The following is a 23,748-nucleotide window of genomic DNA, read 5'->3' as shown; positions in this document are numbered from 1 at the left end:
TCTACAGCGGACCTCCATTGTTCCTACCCCCATTCAGTCGTTTCAGTTCGAGGCCTGTGAGCTTGGCAAACACCGTCGTGTGTCATTTCCTCCTAGACTTGTTAGAAGAGTCTCGCACCCTTTCGAATTAGTACACTCTGATGTATGGGGTCCCGCGCGGACTACCTCTATTTTTGGATACCGATATTTCATTGTCTTCATTGATGACTTTTCTCGCATGACTTGGCTTTATCTGCTTAAAGACCGCTCGGCGGTTTTCTCTGCCTTTCGCACCTTTCATGCCGAGGTTACAAATCAGTTTGGTCGTTCAATCAATTGTTTGTGCACTGATAACACTCGATGGTACTTTTCACAATCTAATGGCTTCCAAGAATTCCTCTCTACTCGTGGCATCATCCACCAATCTTCATGTCCTCACACCTCCCAACAAAATGGTGTGGCAGAACGTAGGTTGAGATCTTTACTGGATCGAACCCACACTCTTCTCATTCAAATGCGGGTCCCTAAGACCTATTGGGGTGATGCCCTCCTTACAGCATGCTTCCTTGCTAATAGGCGTCCTTCATCTGTCCTTGGTGGTTCATCCCCATTCGCCTTGTTACCTATGAAGCACAGGTACTCTCCCGGGGCTCCCGTACCCGTACCCGACACGTACGGGGTGCGGGTACGTTCGGGTACGTACCCCAATTTTTTTAGAAAAAAAAACCCCAATTTTGGTTGCTGGGTGCGTTTAGGGTGCGAACCCACGCGTACCCGACACCTCTTGCTTCTCTTATCTGGTGTAAATCCTTCCTGTGCTTCTTTTCTCTCCTCTCCTGTACTTAGTATTTACATGTAACCCATTTAAGTTAATGTTTATTGTCCATTTACTTAAGATTTACATGTAAATAACGGAATACCCCCCATTTGGATTTATTAAAAATAGTTTCAAGACCCAAATCTAAAAGGAAAAAAAGTCAACTCTAATGTTCTAGTACAAAATCCGAAGAAGGGTCGGGTCAAAATTTTAACTTTCTTAACTTCCAAACGGTGGAGTATTTTTCAAATTTCATAAAATTTATCATGTCCAAACATTATTAAATCCCAAAAGTCCGGTATAAAAAATCTCATAATTTGGCCTCTAAAAATAATTCATCTTGTCAGGCACTGGTCAACACACCGGTCAACACATTGGCGACAGACTTTTTTTCTAATGAATGACGTATTGATGCCTCATGTTACGAAATATGGAACTTAATCACTCGTGAAATGAAGAGTAATATTAGAATTTTCCATTTTGGTGATGTTATTGTTATTTGATTGCTCTCCAATTATTATTTTATTTTAATTTTTATAAATATATAATAAAATATTAAAATATATTATTATATTCGGCGTACCCGAATGTACCCGCACCTTTTTTTTTGGAAAATCATATACCCACGTACCCGTGTCGTGTCGTACCCGTGCTTCATAGCTTGTTACATCCCCAGCATGACCCTTTTCCTCTCACCCTTCGGGTCTGGTTGTGTGTGCTTTGTCCACAACCTCGGCCCTGGATTAGATAAATTGGACCCTCGCGCTAAGCGATGTATCTTTCTTGGGTATTCCCGGACCCAGAAAGGTTATCGGTGTTACAGTCCTCGCTTACGTAGGTCATTTGTCTCTGCCAATGTCACATTTTTTGAGTCCGGGTCTTACTTTATCACTCTTCATGAGGATCGTCCCGTAGTTCTTGATTCGGACATCCTGCTTCCTCGTCTAGCTCTTCCAGACCCCATACCTTCTCCTTCCTCATCTCCCCCTTCGCCGATCCCTGAGTCTTGCATACCTTCTCCTTCCTCGCCTCCTCCTTTGCCGGTTCCTCCGTCTAGCATTGTTTATGAGCCCTCATCTTCATTACGGGCTCCAGAGGCTCCTCCTCCAGCTCCTACGAAGACATATCAACGCAAGTCGAAGTCTACAGCCCATCAGCCTCCTCCTGCGCCATCGACATCTCAGCCGGAGATCACGACTACCTCTTCTCAAGTACCTGCATATTCTCCCATGGCCTCGTGTACTCGTTCTCATAGTACTGCTCATCCTATTTCCTCAGTTGTTTCCTATGACTCTCTGACCCCTATGTTTTGAAGTTTTGTATTTTCTTTGTCTTCTGTTTCTGTGCCACAGTCCTTGCCAGCAGCCTTTGATCATCCTGGTTGGCGTGCAGCTATGGACCTTGAGATGAAGGCCCTTCAGGCCAATCATACGTGGGATTTGGTTCCCCTTCCACCTGGAGCTCGGCCCGTCAGCAACAGCTGGGTTTATGCCGTCAAACACTTACCCGACGGGACAGTTGAGCGCCTTAAGGCGCGCCTAGTTGCCAAAGGTTATACTCAAACCTTAGGAGTTGATTACCATGAGACATTTTCCCCGGTAGCTAAAATACCATCTGTCAGGGTTCTCCTCTCACTTGCAGTTAACAACGGCTGGCCCCTACATCAGTTAGATGTGAAGAATGGCTTCTTATATGGAGAGCTTATTGAGGAGGTGTATATGGAGCAACCTCCTAGGTATGTTACTCAGGGGGAGATGTCCTCCTCAGTGTGTCGGTTGCGACGATCTATATATGGCCTGAAGCAGTCCCCTAGAGCTTGGTTGGCCGGTTTAGCGATGCTATCATGCACTTTGGCATGAAACAATGTGTTGTTGATCACTCTGTCTTCAATTATCAGTCAGGTGCTGGTTGTGTTCTATTGATAGTGTATGTTGATGACATTATCATTACAGGCAGTGATTCAGCGGGGATACACAAACTGAAGACATTCTTGAGGAAAGAGTTCTCAACCAAAGATCTAGGACGTCTTAGATACTTTCTTGGCATTGAGGTTGCCCATTCTACTAGAGGTATCTCTCTCTCGCAGCGGAAATATGTGTTGCATCTTCTTGAGGAGACAGATTACCTTGGAGTGAAACCTGCCTCAGTTCCTATGGACCCAAATGTGAAACTTCTTCCAGAAGAAGGGGATTTGTTAGATGATCCTGGCAGATACAGGAGGCTAGTGGGTAAGCTCATATATCTTACAGTCACTCGTCCAGATATATCATATGATGTTGGTGTTGTTAGCCAACATATGAGATCCCACCTGGCAGCAGTGATTCAGATTATTCGCTACTTGAAAGGGGCAGGGAAAGGCCTCCTATTCAATTTAGTGTCATGGAAGCATGGGCATATCAGGTTGGAAGGATTTTCTGATGCAGACTGGGAAGAATCTCCTGCAGATAGGAGATCTACCACCGGATATTATACTTTTGTTGGCGGCAATTTAGTGTCATGGAAGAATAAGAAACAAGACATTGTTCCCAAGTCTAGTGCCGAGGCAGAGTACCGAGCTATGTCCCATACTAGTGGAGAACTCCTTTGGTTACGTTCACTCCTATCTGGGTTTCTCCCCATCTTCTCCAGCTCAGCTTGATTGCGACAATAAGACTGCGATTCATATAGCTACCAATCCTGTCTTCCATGAGACAACCAAGCACATAGAGGTTGATTGTCACTTAATTCGCCAGCGAATTCACAGAGGCAAGATTCATGTTTCCTTCACTCGGTCTGTGGACCAACTAGCGGATGTTTTCACTAAATCCCTTAGTAATGCAAAATTAAATGACATCTGTAACAAGCTGGGAATGTATAATATATACATTCCAGCTTGAGGGGGAGTGTTAGAAGTGTGTGTGGGTGAGTATTGTAGCCATAACGGCATAGTAGTATTTTGTATGTTCTTTTTCCTATAAATACATAAGTGAGTGGGAGGATCCCTAACTCACTCTTTCTCTTCTTCCTCTTTCTTTCTCCCTCTTTGGTGGCTTCTAACAGAGTTCATTACAATGAACAAGAGAAAGAACATTGAGTGGAAAACAAAAAGAGGAGAGAAGTCATGCGATAATGCCCCAAAAAGGATGCATCCCAAAGGAAAATTAGATTATGGTAAAATATCCCAGGAATAAGAAACATATATCCTCCACTATAGTGAGTTGAAGCATCTGAAAGAAGGGAAATCGGATACATATGGTCAAATCATCTTAAAGAATAAGAAACATACACCACTCAGAGCTGTGAGGTTTTGGTTAACAAGTGTTTTCCCGTTCAACATCTTGGCAGTCAGATCATTCTTGTAACAAAATGAGTTTGTACATGGATTTGAGCTCCCTAGCTGTAGTTCATGATTTCTATGATACTGAAATCAATATATGGGTCAGAGTTTACCACTGTCATTAAAAGCCTGCCTAATAGAATCTTCATTCCTTGAACAGATCTCCCATTTTGGAATCCTAATAACCTTGTGCATTTCGAATTGCCAACATGACTTATTTTCCAATTGCGGCTGCCCTTCTGCCTAACTTCAAGCAACTCCTGTATCCTACAAGTTATCCACGCAACCTTGTCCGCAACCACAATCAATCTGGCTAATTTATTTGATAGAATTAGAAATATGTCCTCTTATTTACCAGAAGCGGCAAGAAGCTCCGGCATGTGAAGAAGTGTGAGCAGCAGCAAAAAGACAGAAAATATCCATTTTAGGGCATCTAGGCACGCACAGGTTGGAAACTGCGAGTGGTCTGCTAAGTTGAAGATCCAAAAAATTATTGTAAAACCTGGTAATCTTGACAAGATTAACAGAGAAGTCGACATGAACTGGTAGCTAGGAAATGGTTAATTGAGTCTTTGCAAGGGATCTACTAAGCAGATGATTCATAAAATTATTTCAGAACTGGTAATCTTGAAAAGATTGACAGAGGAGTCGACATGGACAGCTAGCTAGGAAATGGTTAATTGAACAATTTGTGCCACCTGCCCAGAATAATAAGTAGAAAAATCACAAGTAATCCAGAGACCTTAGTAGAATACAACTCAACTCAACTAAGCCTTTGTCCCAGACTAGTTGGGGTCGGCTAATGAATCCTTTAGAAAATTTTCATGAAGAAGGTGAAAGAATCTACCGGGCTCAAAATGACTAAGTCTAATCCTGATAGTAGTTGAATTTGTCTGCATGGATCATTTTCTTCCATTCTCTCCTATCCATGGTCATGTTCTCTGTTATGTTCCTAGCCATCAAATCTTTCCTCACTATTTCTACCCAAGTCGTTTTCAGTCTGCCCCTACCTATTTTTACTCCATCAACTTGGCACGAGTCACTTCTTCCACTTCTTCTAACTGGAGCATCCAAAGGCCTACATTGGTATGCCCAAACCATCTTCAGCAGTGCTCTCCCATCTTCTCCTCAATTGGTGCCACCCCCACCTTTTTACATATGCCTTTCATTTTTTATTCTATCCAACCTTGTGTGGCCGCACATCCATCTAAGCATTCGCATCTCCGCTACACTCATCTTATGCACATGCTGCTTCTTGGTGGCGAAGAACATATGACTAGCTGATTTCTACACATTTAAGAAAGCAGTAGAATGTCCATCTCAGTTTAAAATAATGAGAGAACCTACAACACTCTTTTGGGCAGATGATTTCTACTTTGCATCATTTTCTCTAAACATAGTACGTATCAAAGCAGTCACTCTAAACAAACATGTATGTGGCTTGGTAGATAACTGAGGAATGGACACATGTCCCACTGTTACACATGACCAATAGGTGTCACACGGAGCAACCCTGCAAACCTACAACACTCTTTTGAGCAGATGATTTCTACTTTGCATCATTTTCTCTAAACATAGTACGCATCAAAGCAGTCACTCTAAACGAACATGTATGTGGCTTGGTAGATAACTGAGGAATGGACACATGTCCCAGTGTTATACATGACCAATAGGTGTCACACAGAGCAACCCTGCAAAACTAAATGTGCTGGTGCATGGTGGTAATAATGGAAAAAAAAATTATAGAAGTTTTAGTTCAACAGAAGAACAAGATGAAGTTTGAACTACTTGGGAGAATTCTAGCATTTTTCGTGTTGCATTCCCTAGGTCCTTGGCCTTTCCATGGCCACCCCAGTTGAGTCTCCATCTAGTGGAGTGCTCCTCCACCACGTTCTTTTATTCTAACCGTTCTAGATGGAAACTCCACGCTTCACGCGCCTGTTTTTAGAGAGAAACCATTGTTTTCCTTCGCGTCTATGGTGACAAAAGATCTCTCGCTTCCAAAGATTCCTCTTACATTGAAGCCACCATCAAAGATCTATTCAGGGGAGACAGCGATCTACCTGAGTGAAGAAGATCTTCAGAAAGCCGTGTCGCCCTTTAAATTTTTTTTTCATAGCAAAGTGAGCTCATGGAAGACCTAATGTTTATAGCATAAAAGAAAACATAAAAAAACTTGCACCAGCAGAATGATTTAGTGATCAGCAATGTTGATCAGAGGCATTTGATAAGGAGGTTTTGAATGAAAAAGTCTTCCTAATTCGAAGGAGATTCGTCGAATGCCATAGCATGGGCATCTGGCCGTTCAGCCGGTCCGTGGAAGCTGCAGAGCGTGCTTGATGAGTCCCGTGACATTATCAGGGAGATCAATCCCCGGCTGGTGCACAGGCGAAGATCAGCCAATGGAATGGCTGATATTTTAGCCAAGGAGGGTGTTGACGTCCCTGTAACTCGTGTTATTTCCTTCACTGAGAGAGTGTGATCGTTTTATTTCTGGGACATCTTGTCCCATGATTGTATTTTATTCATATCCATAAATCTTTGTTACCTTTCAAAAGAAAATAATCTATATATAAAAGACTATCTTTTTTTATTCATGAGATAGAATCCCCTATTCAAGATCGCAAAGAATCCCAGTTGGCTACAGTTTGGATCAATAATCATCTTCTTCTACAACTAGAATACATGCTGCAAAACCTACAATCCAAGGAACGAGAATGCATGCTGCAAATTTTATTTGGTTGGGGAAAACCAAAGACAAAGGTGCATGCAAAAAATCATCCATGAGAATTGTCCCGATTAAAAAAATGTTGCTACAACATAGCAAATTCTTGTAGCAAATGTTGCTACAAGATTGAACAAAAGGAAGGTTTTCGTAAAATTCAATTAAAGAGATTGCTACTCATAACGAGATAGGAACTGGATAAAACAACCAAGTCAGATCAGAGTGGGTTAAGAAAGTGAATACATGAAAGGAATGTAATGTCTCAGACCCAACCACTGTCCTGAGAAGATATTGCTCAGAAGACAAGCTTCTTGTGAATAAAACAAGCATTTCAGCCCTTAAGAAGGGTCTTGAGAAATTATCGGACATGGTACAAGGGATCAAAGAAACGGCTATAAAAGAAAATCAGGCCATGGCCTCTCTTTTGAATTGAGATCCTAACTACAGTCAAGATGATGGGGTGCGAGATAAGGAAGGTCAGCAAATGTATAGGGTGACCTACAAGCAAAATAATACAGCTAGCTGGGTAAAGGCTCTCGGGAAAATCATCGGGTAATGTTTCACAATGAATAGTATGGAAACTTACAGGTTTAAAGAACAGTCCAACTGTTCGAAGATTGAAGAAATTAGTTAGATTGCATAAGCAATCATTTGTGGCTATCTACAAACCTTTGATTTCTCCCAATGAAGCTCCCAATTTTGCCAATAAACTTAGTTTGGCTTCTGTTTTAGCTGATGGAATAAGTCCCAAGTTTCTAAGTTACCCATAATTACGATGGTATGATAGCCTGCCTCGCCTTGGTTTATGAAAGCTGTTCGGTGGTGCATAGAAGAATTCGGTCAAACTATCTTGATGACTGGAGTTTATAATTTGATAAACCTTGATTAGACTGACTCTGGGGAGATTTTAATGCCATTACATATCAATTTGAGAAGTTGGTGGGAAGCATGGTTTTAAATTTCGACCGAAATCTGGGGACCGAAACCGAAATTTGCCGAAATTTCATTTTTCGCCATTTACCAAATTTCGGATTTCGGTCCGAAATATCGATTAAAAGCCATTATTTATTTTAAAAAATAAAGTGTCACTAAATTTCGGTCCGGAATTTCGAACCAAATTACCAAATTTCGGGCCGAAATTTCGGTTTTCGGTGGGGTCCGAAACGGTTACCGAAACCGAAATTTTAAACCATGGTGAGAAGCCACCTACCCAAAGACCCGTGCAAGAATTCCAGGAGACCATTGATAATGCAGGCTTAGTTGATCAGTACGTTGGCAGTAGATTTACAAGAAATAACAACCAAACAGAGGAAAATTGCGTCAGAGCTCGTTTGGACAGAGCATTTCCGATATGGATTGGATTAACTCTAATCAGTCTACTAAAATCACTCATCTCTCTAGGACATGTTCTGACCACTGCCCTCTTCTCATTTCTATCGTCGTTTAAGAAACACTAGTTAACTTAAACGGCCTTTAGGATTTCAGAAGATGTGGACATTTAATAACAGTTTAATGTCCCTTGTAAAGGAAAAATTAAGTAAAGGGACGCATGGCAACCCTCAACAGACTCACCTTAAACCTCAAGAATTTAGAGAAGAGTCCGAGAGAAAGGAATAAGACTGAGTTTGGGGATGTGTTTCAGAATGTTAGAGATGCTGATGATAGGGCAGCCCAAGAGGAAGTCAAATATGACGAAAACCCCAATCAGACCAATGCTAATATCATTAAAGATGACAATAGCCCAATACTCATCTGCATAATGTGACTCTCATCTCAGAAAGAAGTTGGGGTAGTGCTTCTTCTGTCAACTAAAGCAAGAAATATGGTGTTATACACAAGTTATATAACAATGGCACTTTGGTCTGAGGACCAAGACTAACAAGAGATCAGAAATATAGCTTGGATTTTCTTTGTACTGTATCTGAAATGAATCTGGCCTGGCTAGGCTATGTCACAAATGTCGTTCTCGGGAATTTCTCAGCTAGGGAAAATCTCGGGATATATTAATTTTATCATTTTTTTCGTGTTTATAACGGAAAATAAACGGTAAAATTAAAATTATTTAAAATATATATATATAATATTAAATTTAAGAAAAAATATAAAATAAAAATATCGTAAAAATATCGGGATATTATCGGGATATTTTATGATAACAATGAAAATATTGCTATATTTTCAAAATATCGGGATTAGTTCGGGATTTTGTCGTTTTATCAAAATCTCGTGATAAAAACGCTATATTTTGAAATATCGGAGATATTTGTGACATAGTGGCTAGGTACTGAACTGGCCAGGCCGGAGGAATGAGTACTCAAAGTTATTGAGGACCAAGACCAACAAGAGATCAGAAATATAGCTTGTGAGTACTCAAAGTTGTTAACTGAAGGAGTGATTTGGGATGAAAAAATTCTTAATACCATTCCCAACATGATTGGCAAAGAAGATAAAGAGAGTCTCTAGAGATGAAATTAAAAGTGTTATTTTTAGCAAGATTATGGATAGTGCTCCAGGTACTCACAGATTCAACGATATTTTCTTTATCCACAGCTGGGAAATTATAAAGGGTGATGTTGTGGGAGTGATGGTGGATTGCTTTAAAGGCGGTAACGATGTAGGAGCATTCTCGGATGTTGATTGAGCGGATGAGATCGCCGAGGAAGTCCAAAGGAAGATGAACCATCCGAAGGAAATCTAACGGTCAGCGCGACTAAAGAAGCTACTTAAGTAACATGTGCTATCATATGACTTGGAGGTAGTTTAGCAAGTTAATTTTCAGTTGTAATGGGCTGAGTATACAAGGCATTTTCCCTCTCTTTTCTTTGGTTTTGAATTGTTTTTGGTAGAATTTGAATTTGAAAAATAGTTCTGGGATCCGGACAAATTTCCATTGGAGGGAATGTTTTATCCAGATGAGACTTCTCTAGAGAAAAGGAGTAGTTGGCGGTAGAGATTTCCATTCTCTTATTCTCCTTGTTCTTGGAAATGATTACTAATTGTATCTCAGGACTTTCTATCTCCTCACAAATCCATTGAATTTTAATTCAAGAAGTTCTTCAAGAGAACCAAAAAACTCAACTCTACTCAACTCAACTAAGCCTTTGTCCCAAACTAGTTGGGGTCGGCTAATGAATCCTTTAGAAAATTTTCATGAAGAAGGTGAAAGGATCTACCTGGCTCAAATTCACTAAGTCTAATCCCGACACTAGTTGGGTTCTTCAAGAGAACCAAATTTCAGTTAAATTGAAGGCTGGATTTCTTGAAGTTTTCTACTTCAATTTCTCATGTATTCGTCAGATTTGTAAGTGATCATTACAATTCTCAATTTCATTTCTCTTTTGGTGAAGAAATCTAGTGGAATTCAGTTAAATTGGACAAGATTTCAGCAGATTTATGTTCTCGGTTTGTATACCTGGGAATTTGATCAAACCGAGAACCAGATCTGAATTCTATGCATGAATTCTCCCAGATATAGAACTCAGTCACTATTAATATCTTGTAATTGAATCCTACTAAGTTCAAGAGAATCTGGAGAGTTTTGCCTTGGATATGGACGAAACCATGAACTTCTGAAAACCATATAGCAGAATTCTGCTATATCACTTGTGATTTCTCACAAATTTGATGGCCACTATCAGATCTAAATTGTTCAAGGTTTCATTGGGAATTTGAGTTGAAGAACCATTGGATCCGGAGATCAGTTCTTCAAAATTTCCAGAGGGAACAATCCTAAGATCTTAAGTCTTTCTGCTGGAACTTTGTAAAAAAATCTCAGCTGAGAATTTGATCAAAACGATAACCAGATCTGAATTCTATGCTTGAATTCTCTCAGATATAGAACTCAGTCACTATTAATATCTTGTAATTGAATCCTACTAAGTTCAAGAGAATCTGGAGAGTTTTACCTTAGATATGGACGAAATCGTAAACTTGTGAAAACCATATAGCAGAATTCTGCTACATTTCTCACAAATTTGAAGGCCTCTATCAGATCTAAATTGTTCAAGGTTTCATTGGGAATTTGAGTTGAAGAACCATTGGATCTGGAGATCACTTCTTCAAAATTTCCAGAGTGAACAATCCTAATATCTCAAGTCTTTCGGCTGGAAATTTGTCAAAAACTCTCAGCTAAGATCTAGTTCAGAGAAAGTTCACAGCTCTGAACTACACTAAAACCTAAATATTTGAAGCCCAATTCTTTTTTTTTTGTCAAGGAATTCTTTATCCTATTAAAAAAAGAATTCCTCATCCCTGGATTCCATATTTGAAAATTGATTGTGGAGTGCTTTATTACCTGCTCTGTGAACGGAATGTGCCTTCATGAACTGTTATATTTCTGGCACCTATTAGCTCTCTTGAAACAGGGCTAAAACTCTCTGTCTTCCACCGCTGCCGTCCCACGCTTCAGCACAGCCCCAAAAGTGGTCTCAGAGCATTTGACAAAGTTTCTCAGCTTTGTGTTCTTGGCCGGGCAGAATTCAATGACTCTGGGCGGAGATATTTCAGACTTGTTCTGGTTTGTCTTCTATCTAGCAGAGCAGTTCAGATTTTTGTGTATTGGCTGTCATCACACCGAGGAAAAGAATTGAGTTGGGTCCTATGACTTCCACACCCAGTTACACTTACAGGGAATGTGGATTGTGCACAGCTTATGCAGATTTTGATACAGAACCAACACCAGCAAGAAGTGACAGGAGACAGGATGCTTTTAATTTTTGAAAATGATAGCCAATTTATTGAAAAAAGCGACCGAGATGGTCAAGATACAACGCGAAAAATAACAAAAAGCCAAGATACAATAGAGAAGAGAGAGATTTAAGGGGGAAGAGCATCAAAAAGAGCTAAAGCCTCCTTTGAAACTCCATCTCTAGCAAGGTGATCGGCTACTTGGTTAGCGAAGCGTCGAACATGACTAAAGGACGCCGAAGACTGAGCAATCCAGTCAAACATTTCATCAAAAAGCTGGTCAAATCGCCATGGCGGATTTTGAGATTTCTTAAGCCACCTTATGACATTAAAAGAGTCTCATTCTACTAACACATTTTCCACCCGGTCTCTATTTAATAACTTCAAGCCTTGATGGACCGCTTTCACTTAGGCCTCTATAGCATCGGTTGTACTGATTGGCCCTGCAAAAGCCCACAACACCTCTCCTTCGCTATTCCTTAGAACCCCGCCAATGCCTGCCGGACCCGGGTTGCCAAAGCTAGATCCATCAAAATGATGGCTGAAATGTGGAATTTGACTCACAAGTGTGATAGGCTATATCTTCCACCAACAAGTCTGCTTCCTAGATCAGACCAGACTTCCAAGAAGTGGGGGCACGATGACTTTGAGCGGAGGATGCCAAGGAAGGTAGCTCTAAGACAAAATTTTCAGCCGCTGATCGACATTAGGAATCTGACATCAATATAGAATATTCCAGAATTCTAGGTGGGATTGGATGCTGGAGATGTGCTAGATTGGATGAACCTGGTGGAGGAGATGTTTGAGGTCAAGGAGGTTCCCTTAGACAAGCAAGTGCAGCTAGTCACTCTTCAATTCAAAGGAAAACCTGCCACTTAGTGGCAAGCGTTAAAACTCCGACAGATGGAACTTGAAGAGCCGCAGACTAGATTGCCGACGGATGGAACTTGAAGAGCTGCGGACTAGATCGCCGACAGATTGAAAGAGGGAATTACGTGATGAATTCTTTCAACTATCTGCAAGTGTTTCTATCATCGGCTGAGCAAGCTTAGTGCAAGATACCAATACAATTTCAAAGTACAACAATGAATTTTATACGTTGGTAGCACGGAATCAGTTGAAGGAGAATCAAGGGCAGAAGGTTGCAGCGTATTTGAGTGGCTTAAAACCTTCCATATTTGAGGCATTACAAGTGCATGAGTTTCATACGGTTTTAGCTGCTACCCTAAAGCACAGTTGGTAGACGATTCACAAAAGAAAACACCATATAAATTCCATTAACAATAGCCAAGTAACCAAGCTATTCCGAGGCCTATGGTGTTAGACATATGCCCTAAAAATGGAATTTCATCATTTATTAAGGCTAAGATAGGAAATATATTATTATTATAATATCTTATTCAAATATCCTTTGAGAGAAAATAGGGAACAAATAGTTGCATAAAGAAAGAAAGAAAAAGCTTGTATGAATGGAAAGAAAGAGAAATGGAATCTTTGACCAAAAGTTTTGGAAACAAAAATTAATATAAAATGGAAACCCAAGAGAGTTGGGAAATAAGCCACGTTCTTTTTGGGTAGCCATATATTTAGCTTATATGTTACCATTGTTGACTTTTCTAACATTGACTAGTTTCCAATCTTTTGGTACTAGTGAAAGCAACTTTTGGGAATTGTAAAAAGCAACACACAACATTATTTAAACCACAAAAGGTGGACGAATTGGGCTGCCCAAGCTGCTGGAATTAATATTGACACTCCTTAATTCATCTCTCTCTCTCTCTCTCTCTCTCTCTCTCTCTCTCTCTCTCTCTCTCTCTCTCTCTCTCTGTTTTTCAACTTGTTTTGGGGTTTGAACTTAAAAGGCATTCAACAAGCAAAGCTCCATCATCTTAAAGGTGTTTTCCCACATACATATTCTGATTTAGATTATAATAAAATCAAGGACAATTGTTGGCTATCCCCTTTGTGTGAAACAAAGGATCCCATCGGATCAACTTGAGGGTTCGCGGCGTTTAGAACGATCGTGAGCGTTCGAGGAGTAGATCAAGCAGACGGTTATCCTTCTCTACTAAGTACGGTAATTATTTCTTATATGTCTTTTATTTGATCACCATCAGAAAATCTAGATCCTAGAATTCCTGGGTTTAGGGCAAAGTCGTTAATTTTTTGTTCTAAGCGATTTTATTCCGCTGCGGGTAGCGATTTTGCCCGAGGGTATACTACCCTTTCCAACATATGGCACATAGTGCATCTACTTATTCTACTCCTCCTAAGTGACAATAAGCAGGAACAGTAGCTGTTCCATATCCAAATAGACCGGTTACACATTCACAAACAACAAATCAAGGTGCACTAGGTCAAATTTCAGCACCTAGACCACTGGTTTGATGTCATGGTTGTAGAAATCCTGGACACTAACTTAGGGATTGTCCTAAAAAAGCAACAAATGCATATTCAAGAAGATGAAACTTATGACAATGCCGAGGAGAATAATTTGTTGGGAGAAGATGAAATTGGGCAAAATCTTGTTTCCGGGAGGCTTTATTTGACTCCAAAGCTAAGAGATAAAGAATGGCTGCGACATAACATATTTTCTACACGTTGCACTAACAATGGGCTGTTATCTAAATTAATCATCGACTTGGGAAGTTGCGAGAATGTGGTTGATAATGGGCTGTTATCTAAATTAATCATCGACTTGGTTTACAAGTCGAACCTCATCCACATCCTGATAAGTTGACATGGCTTGATAATTCAAATGAGCCAAGAGTCTCTACATGAAGTTTGGTGACATTTTCAGTTGGAAACACATACAAGGATAGTGTTTGGTGTGATGTGGTTACAATAGATACTTGTGATCTGCTATAGGGTAGACCATGGCAATATGATCGCAAGGCTGTACACTATGGCTTCACCAACACCTATACTTTCTTCATTGATAAGAAGAAATTTGTTCTTGTACCATCCAAGGGTGAGAAAAAGAAAGATGAAAAAAAGAAATGCACAATCACTCTTTCTAGAAGTGAATTGGAAGAAGAATGGCAAGAAAGTGAACTAGTTTTTGCATTGGTCACAAGGGGGTTAGTTTGTGATGAAATTAGTGGCATTCCACAAGTTTCTATACCTCTTCTTGACGATAGATGTATTTCCAGATGAACTACCCGATGTTCTACCGCCTATGAGAGAAGTTCAACAAGGCATTGATTTGCAACTGGGTTCAACTCTTCAAAATTGGACACACTACAGCGTGAGTAATAAGGAGCAGGAGAAATTGTGATGACAGGTTGAAAATTTACTTGAGAAGGGTTTTGAGAGGGCAAGCACCGTCCCTTGTGCAATTACTGCCCTCTTGGTTACAAGATGGATGGCACACAGTGAATGCGCATTGATAGTCAGGCAATAAATCATATCACCGTGGAGTACTGATTTCCAATTCCATGGTTGGATGACATTTTAGATCAACTAAGTGATGCTTGCTTCTTTAAAGTGGATTTGAACAGTGGTTATCATCAAATATGGATTCGACCAGTGTTTATAAACGTGGATGTGACGCGCAATGCGGCCAAGAAAAATCCTTGTCGACTCGACGCAGACATGGCCAAGAACGCGGTTGAGTCAAAGGAGTTTTTATTGACTCTGTTGGGCAAAACACAGAATGCGGATACGGTGCAATGCGGAACGCGACCAAGGTAAAAGGGAGTCAACTCAAGCGAGTTCCGAGTCAAGTCAACGAGTTCTTAAATATTGGATTCGACCATCATTCATTAAAAAAACATTAAAGATTCAACCTGGAGATGAATGGAAAACGAGATTCAAGACAAGAAAGAGTTTGCTTGAATGGCTAGTTATGCCCTTTAGGTTATCAAATGTGCCAAGTACTTTTATGACGGTCACGAATTAAGTGTAAGACCTTTCATTTGTTGTTTTGTAGTAGCAGACTATGATGATATTCTCATTTACAGCTGAGACATGGACTGAACAAGTCTTTGATATACTCCATAGTTTGAAAAAGTGTACTTTTTGTTCAGGCCATTTGATATTTTTGGGGTATGAAGGATCAAGTAAAGGACTTAAAACCGTATATGACAAAGGTTCAAGCAGTAATGGAATGGTTGATACCAAGAACATCAGAGATGTGAGAGATTTTCATGGTCTTGCAAGCTTCTATTGACGGTTTGTAATAGATTTCAGCACACTAATGGCTCCTATGAAAGATTGTATGCGTAAAGACAAGTTCAAAGTGGTCCAAAGTAGCTCAATATAGCTTTGATACCAGTGTTAGATTGGACATAGAGAGACTTGGGGCCAAAATTAATAGGGCTTCTTAATGATAAAGGCTCCCTAAGGCTTATTTCAACATTCTTACAATTTGGTAGTGGCTGTTGAGAGCGGACGTATTACATCCCCACTTATGTGGAGGCATTTCTGTCTTTTCAATGTAACCCTATTTCCATATATATATATATATATATATATATATATATATATATATATATATATATATATATATATATATATATATATATATAATTTTCGTGTGGGAGAGTGCAACACACAACTCTCTCTCATTCCCTCTTCTCCAACTTCATCTACTCTCTTCTCTTCTTCTACCATGGAAGATAGGATACCTCAAACATGGTATCAGAGCTAAAAGTTAGAGGATTCTCCACAAGACCGAAGGTTAGAATAGAAAAAAAAAATTTATTTTACTTGTGATCCTCTTTCCCATTTTTTTTCTCGCTTTCCTTTGGGTTCTCCAAACCTGAACCCAAGCCGCACCTCCCATCCTCAAATTTTTTTTGTTTGGATTTTCATCCAAACGCTAGCCACACCCCATCCTTGCCTTTGTTTCGGTTTTACAAAACCCTAATCCTAGCCACATCACCTAGCCTCAACCCCCACACCCCTTTGCCTGTAGGATTTTCCACCCAAAACCCTAGTTGCACCCCCACATCACCTATTTTAGCCCTTATTTTCTTTCCAAACCCAACCCTAACCCTAGCCAACACCCCCCCCGCCCCCCAAACTTCCATTTTTTTGGGTTTCTAACACCAAACCTGTTACGTACCTAAGATAAGAATAAGTAAATTAGTTATTTCTTATTCGTAGGATAAGTGTTATTAGTTGGTAGGACTCTTTGTGATGAAGATTGTGGCTAAGTATTGGTCCTAGTTTTTAGGAGTGTTACGTCTAGTCGTTTGACTCAAGGCTTATTAATTGTAATGTTTCTTTTATCTCCATTAATGAAGAATATTATTCCAGAAAATGTGTTTTTGTGCACAAGGAGGATTGATCCTTCCCTCGAAGTGGATCAAGAGGCTGATCTTCCCTCTGAGAAGATCACATCACGTTACGAACCGATCCGGGTTCGTAACAATTGGTATCAGAGCAGCACGATCTGGGCCGTTGAGAAGAAAATCGAAGGAGCAATGGATCCGTGGGATGAGACGATAAGAGAGATCAAAAGGCACCTAGCTTCCATGAATGCCAAGTTCAACAAGATGGCACTCTCACTTGACGTGAAGATAGAAGAGCCCCCATGTTTGAAGAAGTTGAATGAAGAGTTCAATGAGAGGATCGTCGAGAAGACTTATGTGATGAAAAATAAAAGAAGAAACAGAAAAAGAGGAGAAAAGAAGAGAGAAAGAAATCAGAAAGAAGAAAAGGAGAAGAAGCCACACAAGAAAGGCGTTTATTAGCATTGTCAATTTCGACAGGGTCGTCGTCGGAAAATTTGTCGTTCCTCTCAACAAATCCAAAGGCCATCCTTGAGTCAATGCCCGAATCATTTAAAAATGACACAACGAAGGAGCTTTGATGAACGGTGTGATGAGATCGATTTGAAAAGGGAGCTACCTCAACCCTTGATGGTGTCGTGCAAAATGCTGACTAATCGCAAGACGAAGAGAAGAGGAAAAGAAGGGAAAAGGAAAAGGACTTTCGGAAGTGGCGCAGGATCTGATTTTTCACCAATTGGCCAGCACTTCATCTCCAACCTTGAGGACAAGGTTGATTTCTAGAGGGGTGGAATGTTACGTACCTAAGATAAGAATAAATAAATTAGTTATTAAATTAGTTATTTCTTATTTGTTGGATAAGTGTTATTAGTTGGTAGGACTCTTTGTGATGAAGATTGTGGGTAAGTATTGGTCCTAGTTTTTAGGAGTGTTTTTTACTCATTACTTATTAATTGTAATGTTTCTTTTATCTCCATTAATGAAGAATATTATTCCAGAAAGTGTATCTTTGTGCACAAGGAGGATTGATCCTTCCCTCAAAGTGGATCAAGAGGTTGATCTTCCCTCTGAGAAGATCATCACATCACGTTACGAACCAATCTGGGTTCGTAACAAAACCCCGACCACAGCATCCCATCCTCCTTTAACCTTACTGCCCTTCCCCAAACCCTCTTTCTTTCGCATTTTCACATTCAAACTCTCATCATAATCCCGAAAATTATTCAAATCAGTCCCTAAACTTCCTTTTAACACAATTTTATCCCTTTGTATTCATGTCCTAAACATCCATTCTTATCATCTTTCATCCCGTTGGTGGTTCTGAGCTGATGTTTGGTGCTTCCTCTCTCTTGGTGATGCGCTTCTGTCTTGGTGTCGACTCTTTTCTTCCCGGAACCGCGTCTTGATGTATGTGAGAACATATGTTGGTTCTCTAGTTTGTGAATTCATTGTGGATTTATGATGGATAGTTGTTGGTGGATCGTTGGTACTGATACGTGCATGCCACCTGTTTGATGAAATGTCTGAGAGAATTTTTTGGATAATGGTCATGATTGGTGGTTCCTCGTTACTTCGTAGATGTTGGTTGCCTCATTGTTGGTGATGATTTGGTGGTTCGTTGTTTGAGTTGTTGGTGGATGGCCTCTTGTTGATTGTGTTGTTGGTGCTTATGGTTGCTTTTTGGTGGAGGTTAGTGTTTTTGGTGGATGGTTCGTTGTATCTTGATTTGACTCGTCGTTGTTGGTGCCTTGTTCCTGAATTGTTGGTGGTTTCTGGTTCGAAGTGGATTTGTTCTTGGGGATTTGTTCGTGACTCACTCGTATTTGGTGGTGGTCACTACCTTGTACTTCGTCATTTTTGAATGTTTACGTTGTTGATACTCAGTACGACTACTCCAGCATCCTCCAGTACAGTTGCTAGGTCTTCTACGACCCTCCCTAGGGTTCCGATGACCTCTGGTAAATTGAATGGTACAAATTATCCTGCGTGGTCTCGGTCTGTTCAGATTTACCTTCGTGCATAGGGGAAGACTTCTTATCTTACACCGGATCTACCGTCATCTGAGAGCGAGGAATATGTTCAGTGTTGTTAGGAGGATGCGCACATTCAGACTCTCATGTTTCATTGCATGGGGCCGGAGACTGCCGAACATATGATGTTTCTTGACACGGCGAAGGCTACCTGGGATCACGCTGTGACACTGTATTCAGGGGAGAATAACCTGACAAAAGATATGTTAAACTTACTCAGCACTACGACGTTTGCAATGTGGTGATAGACTCGTTTCTAAGTATTACTCCGAGTTTGTCCACTTGCTGGAGCAGCTTGTTACGTATCAACCTTGCTCAACGGACCCTGCCTTGTTAGCAAAACAGAAAAGTGATCTGCGAGTGGTTCAGTTTCTTGATGGCTTGGGACGTAAGTTTCTACCCATTCGCCAGCAGATTGTGAGACAGGGCTCTTTACCGTCCCTGACAGAGACCTTTTCCAGAGTTGAGCGTGCTATGCAGATAGAGGTCCCTGGTGATTCTTTCACTGAGCATTCTGCTCTTGTCGTTCACACTAGATATGGTCGTGGTGCACGTGGTGGTCATGGTCGTGGCACTAGTCGAGATTCAAGGGGGGCGTGGTGTAGGTGGCCGTGGATCCTGTTACTGTACTCACTGTGGTTTAGGGGGGCCATACTGTTGATTTCTGCTATGACTTCATCCGCAGTAGACTTGCACGCTTATCAGCTCCACTCTGTAAGTGTGCGCGCCTGTCACGTGCCCCGGGGTTGGGGGCGTGACATGACAGAAAGCATCTTGGGAATTGTAATAGCATCAAAAGAAAATAAGCGAAGGATAAATTTAAGATGATTAAAGTCATATTATTAAGACAATAGAGTTTTCCTATCAATTCCCTTACAACATACAGAATTCATATCAAAAGAAAGTTGAGAAGTTGAGAAGTATAAGGTAAAGATTTAAGTGCTATTACTTAAACAGTAGAAATTGGATATCAGTTCCCTAACAATTTACAAAATTCATTTGACCCAAACAAAAATAACCATAAACTGAATATACCAATTGAACAAGAACAAACAAATAGACAAGAAATTCATAAAATTTATAGTTACAAAATAAAAAATTCAATAGGCATTTCCTCAAGATAATTCATGAATAACTGAAACAACTCACACCAAGGATGCGCCGCCTTCTCAATGATCTTCTCGAGCGTATCGTAGACCAATTTGCTGTCAACCAAAAACCTTAAATACCCTTCAATAGTCGGCTCCCACTTCCCTACTGGCTGAGTATCAGCTTCTTTCTCACCTTCTTTAGACTGATCCCTCGTATGCAATTTCATAGCCACAAATCGCATTTCCTCAACAAATCCCTTGGCCTCTCCAGGGTATCGTTTTTTCGGTTTCTCTGCTGTTGTAGCCGAAATGATAACCGTCTTGAAAGGCATTTTCAAAGCTCGACGGCATGTTGGGGCAGAACTTTTTTGCCTAATAAACCCAGCTTGGAGATTTGGATTGCTTACAGAAACCGTCACGAAAGCGTTCCTAATTTTCGGGGTTTTGTAGTGGGTTTCGCTTGAAAAGGACTGAGACTGAGAAATGGGTATTGAAGAAGCCATAGAAGAGACTAAAATGATTGGTTTTTCTTGACAAGGAGAGAAAAACAGAGATGGGTTTCTCTTGTTTTCAACGTTCCTTTCAATTCAAGGCAATCGATACACGGTACTAGAGTTGGAGGTTCCGTGGGGAAGGGAATTCCTTGCAATTTGAATGTTGTTCAAGTGCTAGGCTTTCTATTTGGAGCAAGAAAAGAATAAAAAATTATAGAAGAAGGTGAGCCTTTCCTTTACTCTGTGTTGGGGAAGACGCAAGATAACAAAATAAAAAAAACAAAGAGGAGCATCCATCGAGCATTCTTGAAGTATGCCCATCCGGCTCTCGGATAAGCCAAGCGTCAGTTCCGTAACGTGTGCGTTGGTGGACTTCACGGCTAAATCTAAAGCTAAACGATTCACCTATTTTGTTGTGAACCGGTCTTGTGGCCGACCATGTTGCACGTAAAAGATAGAAAGGGCCTTTCCCATAATTAGAATTTTCATTAAAACCTTTTTTTTTACTTCTTTAAAGGTTTTTTGCACAAGTCCTCTGTTTGCTCTATTTACAAAACAAACCAGTCTTCTAGTTTGACAATTTTCAAATAGAGCCATCAGTTTTATAGAAATTTGTAAATTAGGTCGTACCAACAATTTGTGACCGAATACCCATGGTAGATTTTTTTTTTTTTTTACACAATAGACCAAAGTGTCTTTGTTGGGGGTATAAATCAGAACTAAGGCGATAACTACACGTCGTGCCACCATCGAGATGAGATCATCCGACCGAACTAAGGACATTCAGTCCTTCCGATAGACGGCTTATGCCGGAAGTCCTTCATCTGGCCTTCCTCCCCGAGTGGAAGCCTTAGTTGTAAGCCCAAGGGTTCTCATGGGCTCAATCATTCACCTTTACCTTCTTGTTTTGATGCTAGCAAACCTAAATTGATTAGTCTTTATAGACTAATGAGTTGTCTTTGAGTGTTGTGCCTTAGGCAGGAACTGTCATATCGCCATTACATAACTCAACACAACACATGCCTTGTGGATCAACATGCACAAGGAACCAAAGAGCTTGTACACACATGGGAGACACCACCCTTGGAAGATATTCAAGTCAAAGAGCTCAAGTTGAAGATCCCACAAGCATGCCTAGCATTTGTGTCAAGTAGAAGCTTGGAGATGAACTAGCATTGGTGACACATCATGCACCTCTTAACATGTTTTGAAGAATGAAGGAAGTCACAAGAACCAAATCAAGTTGAAGAAGTCCACTCACAAGTCAAGGATGTCCAAGAAAGTCCCAAGGAGCCAAGACATTCCAAGAAGACTCAAGGTTCTTTAATTTTAGAATGTATTTGGAGTCCTCTTGTTATATGTAGATGCACTATCAAAAGGGTTTTCAAATGGTTTTCATGAAACAAATTTACATCTTTGGAAACCATCCACACACCCAAAAATGTGTTTTGAAAACCTTAGACTAAAGCCCAAAGACAATGGCCTAAATTCCTGATTTAAAAGTTAAAATGAATTTTTAAACAGGGCCGGTCGACCGGGGTGTCCCGGGCGACCTCGGCAAGGTAGCTAGAATTCCAGCACTTGCAAATACAAAGCGGGCCGGTCTACCGGGGTGTCCCGGGCGACCGCGAATATGTTTCTGTCAAATCAGAAGCAATCCAGAATGGTTTGGGCGGGCAACCGCCATAGGGCCAGTCGACCGCGAATAGTGTTTAAGCTTAAAGTTAATTCAAACATGTAGCCCTTGCCGGGCGACCACCATGGGTCGATCGACTACGACGCTATGAAATTTGAAAATAAAATAGGTGAGCCCGATAAAGGAGGGCAACCGCCGTACCTCGGTCGATCACGCCGGTCTGGGAAACTAGCCGTTGGGGCTTTCGGGGCTTGCCTTTTTCAACCCAGGTTTTAACAGTTTTACCCCCAAACGGTCATATTTTGAGATGGGCTATATCTAAGCCCAATGGTTTCCACCTTGGCATTCCCATCTTATTTTGATGATTCCAATAAACAAGTGATTTATGATCACTAATGTGTTTGATTGTCTAAGTTGTAGATCACATTGGTGCTAAGACAACATTGCTTGGATTGAGGCAAAAAAGATCTCATTGGACCACATCATGAAGGCCAAAGACATCGAAGTCCAAGACATATGAAGTCTTGAAGAATCCATTGAAGATCAAAGTCATATTTAGATTGTAAAAGATCCAATCTTAGTTTTAGATTTTAGAGGCATAATTAAGTAAATAATCAAACACCCTAAATATATAAGTGATTGTCTTTGTGGAGTTTCAACACCTTGGAACCCTCATAGCAATCCCAACTAGGTGTTAAGTTGGAAGCCTAAAAACAAGAAATGAAAATCTGCATGAAATAGGCTTCTCGGAACTCCGAGAAATGGTCCAGTAGACTTTTTTCCAACTTCTGTTTGTATTCCCGGAACTCCGAGATTTTTTCTCGGAACTCCGAGAATTCTCGGAACTCCGAGAAATATTCTCGGAACTCCGAGAACACTACAACGGTCGGATTTTTAGCCGTTGCGATTTTTCCTGGAATTACAACAATGCCATTGAACGGTCATATTTGGTTTTTCCTATATATATGGGCATTCCAAACATTCCAATGATGCATCCTAACACTCAAAAACTCCATTTGAACATCCAAAGAGTGAATAAAACTTGATTATGCCTCTCATCCTCTAAAGCTTAGGATTTGGATCATAGGCTAAATTTGTACATCTTCTACAATTCTTGTAAACCCTTGTGAGGGATTTTTTGTTCTTTCTTTCTTATCAAGAACGTTGTATCGAGCGAGTGTTCGGAGAAGCGTAGCCCACTCTTCGTGGTGAAGATTGCCACCAAGGTTAAAGGTAATCGGAATTTGTATTCGGTACCGATCTTCGCCGAAGTTAAGAAGATCACATAGTGAAGCCATCAACGGGTTTGGTTGGTGGAGTGGAGTAGGCCTCGCGTTTGGAGGACCGAACCAGTTTAAATCTCGGGTGCTACTCTTGCTCTTTATTTGCATTTGCACTTTAGATTTTAACTTGTGTGCTTGAATTTTACTGTTGATCTCTTAATTTCCAAAATTGGGTTTGAGTTTTCAAAAGAGTTAAAACTTGTTAGTAACCTAATTTCTCTCTCCTCATAAGTTGTCGTATTAGGGACCACCCTTGGAATTTCACTATATATACACTATTTAAACCTTTCTAATTAACCTTTTGCAAGATTATTTTTCAATCTATTTGAGCTTACACTTTCACATTAAAGGTTTTTCCTCTTTGAGCTTTGATTTTGCAAATCTACATTTATTAAGAGGAACTCCATAAGGCTTCTACATTTTATCAATTCTTTGGAGAGATTGTGAGCTAGCA

General features: G+C 40.4%; 1 protein-coding gene across 1 annotated transcript in view; it reads right to left on the bottom strand.

The window, feature by feature from the left end:
- The window catches only part of LOC143854190 (heme oxygenase 1, chloroplastic-like), a 32,742-nt gene extending 12,025 nt beyond the window's left edge, over nt 1-20,717 (bottom strand). Inside the window, exon 1 of the mRNA XM_077364034.1 lies at nt 19,940-20,717. Coding sequence (XP_077220149.1) covers nt 19,940-20,384 — 445 coding nt within the window. The 5' untranslated portion in view covers nt 20,385-20,717. The remainder of the gene's footprint in view (nt 1-19,939) is intronic.
- Nucleotides 20,718-23,748: the final 3,031 nt, after the last annotated feature.

Source organism: Tasmannia lanceolata, unplaced genomic scaffold (genome assembly GCF_043159265.1).
Source record: "Tasmannia lanceolata isolate RefF3 unplaced genomic scaffold, GAP_Taslan_0.1 ptg000003l, whole genome shotgun sequence".
In the NCBI taxonomy this organism is placed as follows: Eukaryota; Viridiplantae; Streptophyta; class Magnoliopsida; order Canellales; family Winteraceae; genus Tasmannia; species Tasmannia lanceolata.
The sequence above is the reverse complement of the archived record's forward strand: the minus strand, read 5'-3'. Positions and strand labels throughout refer to the sequence as shown.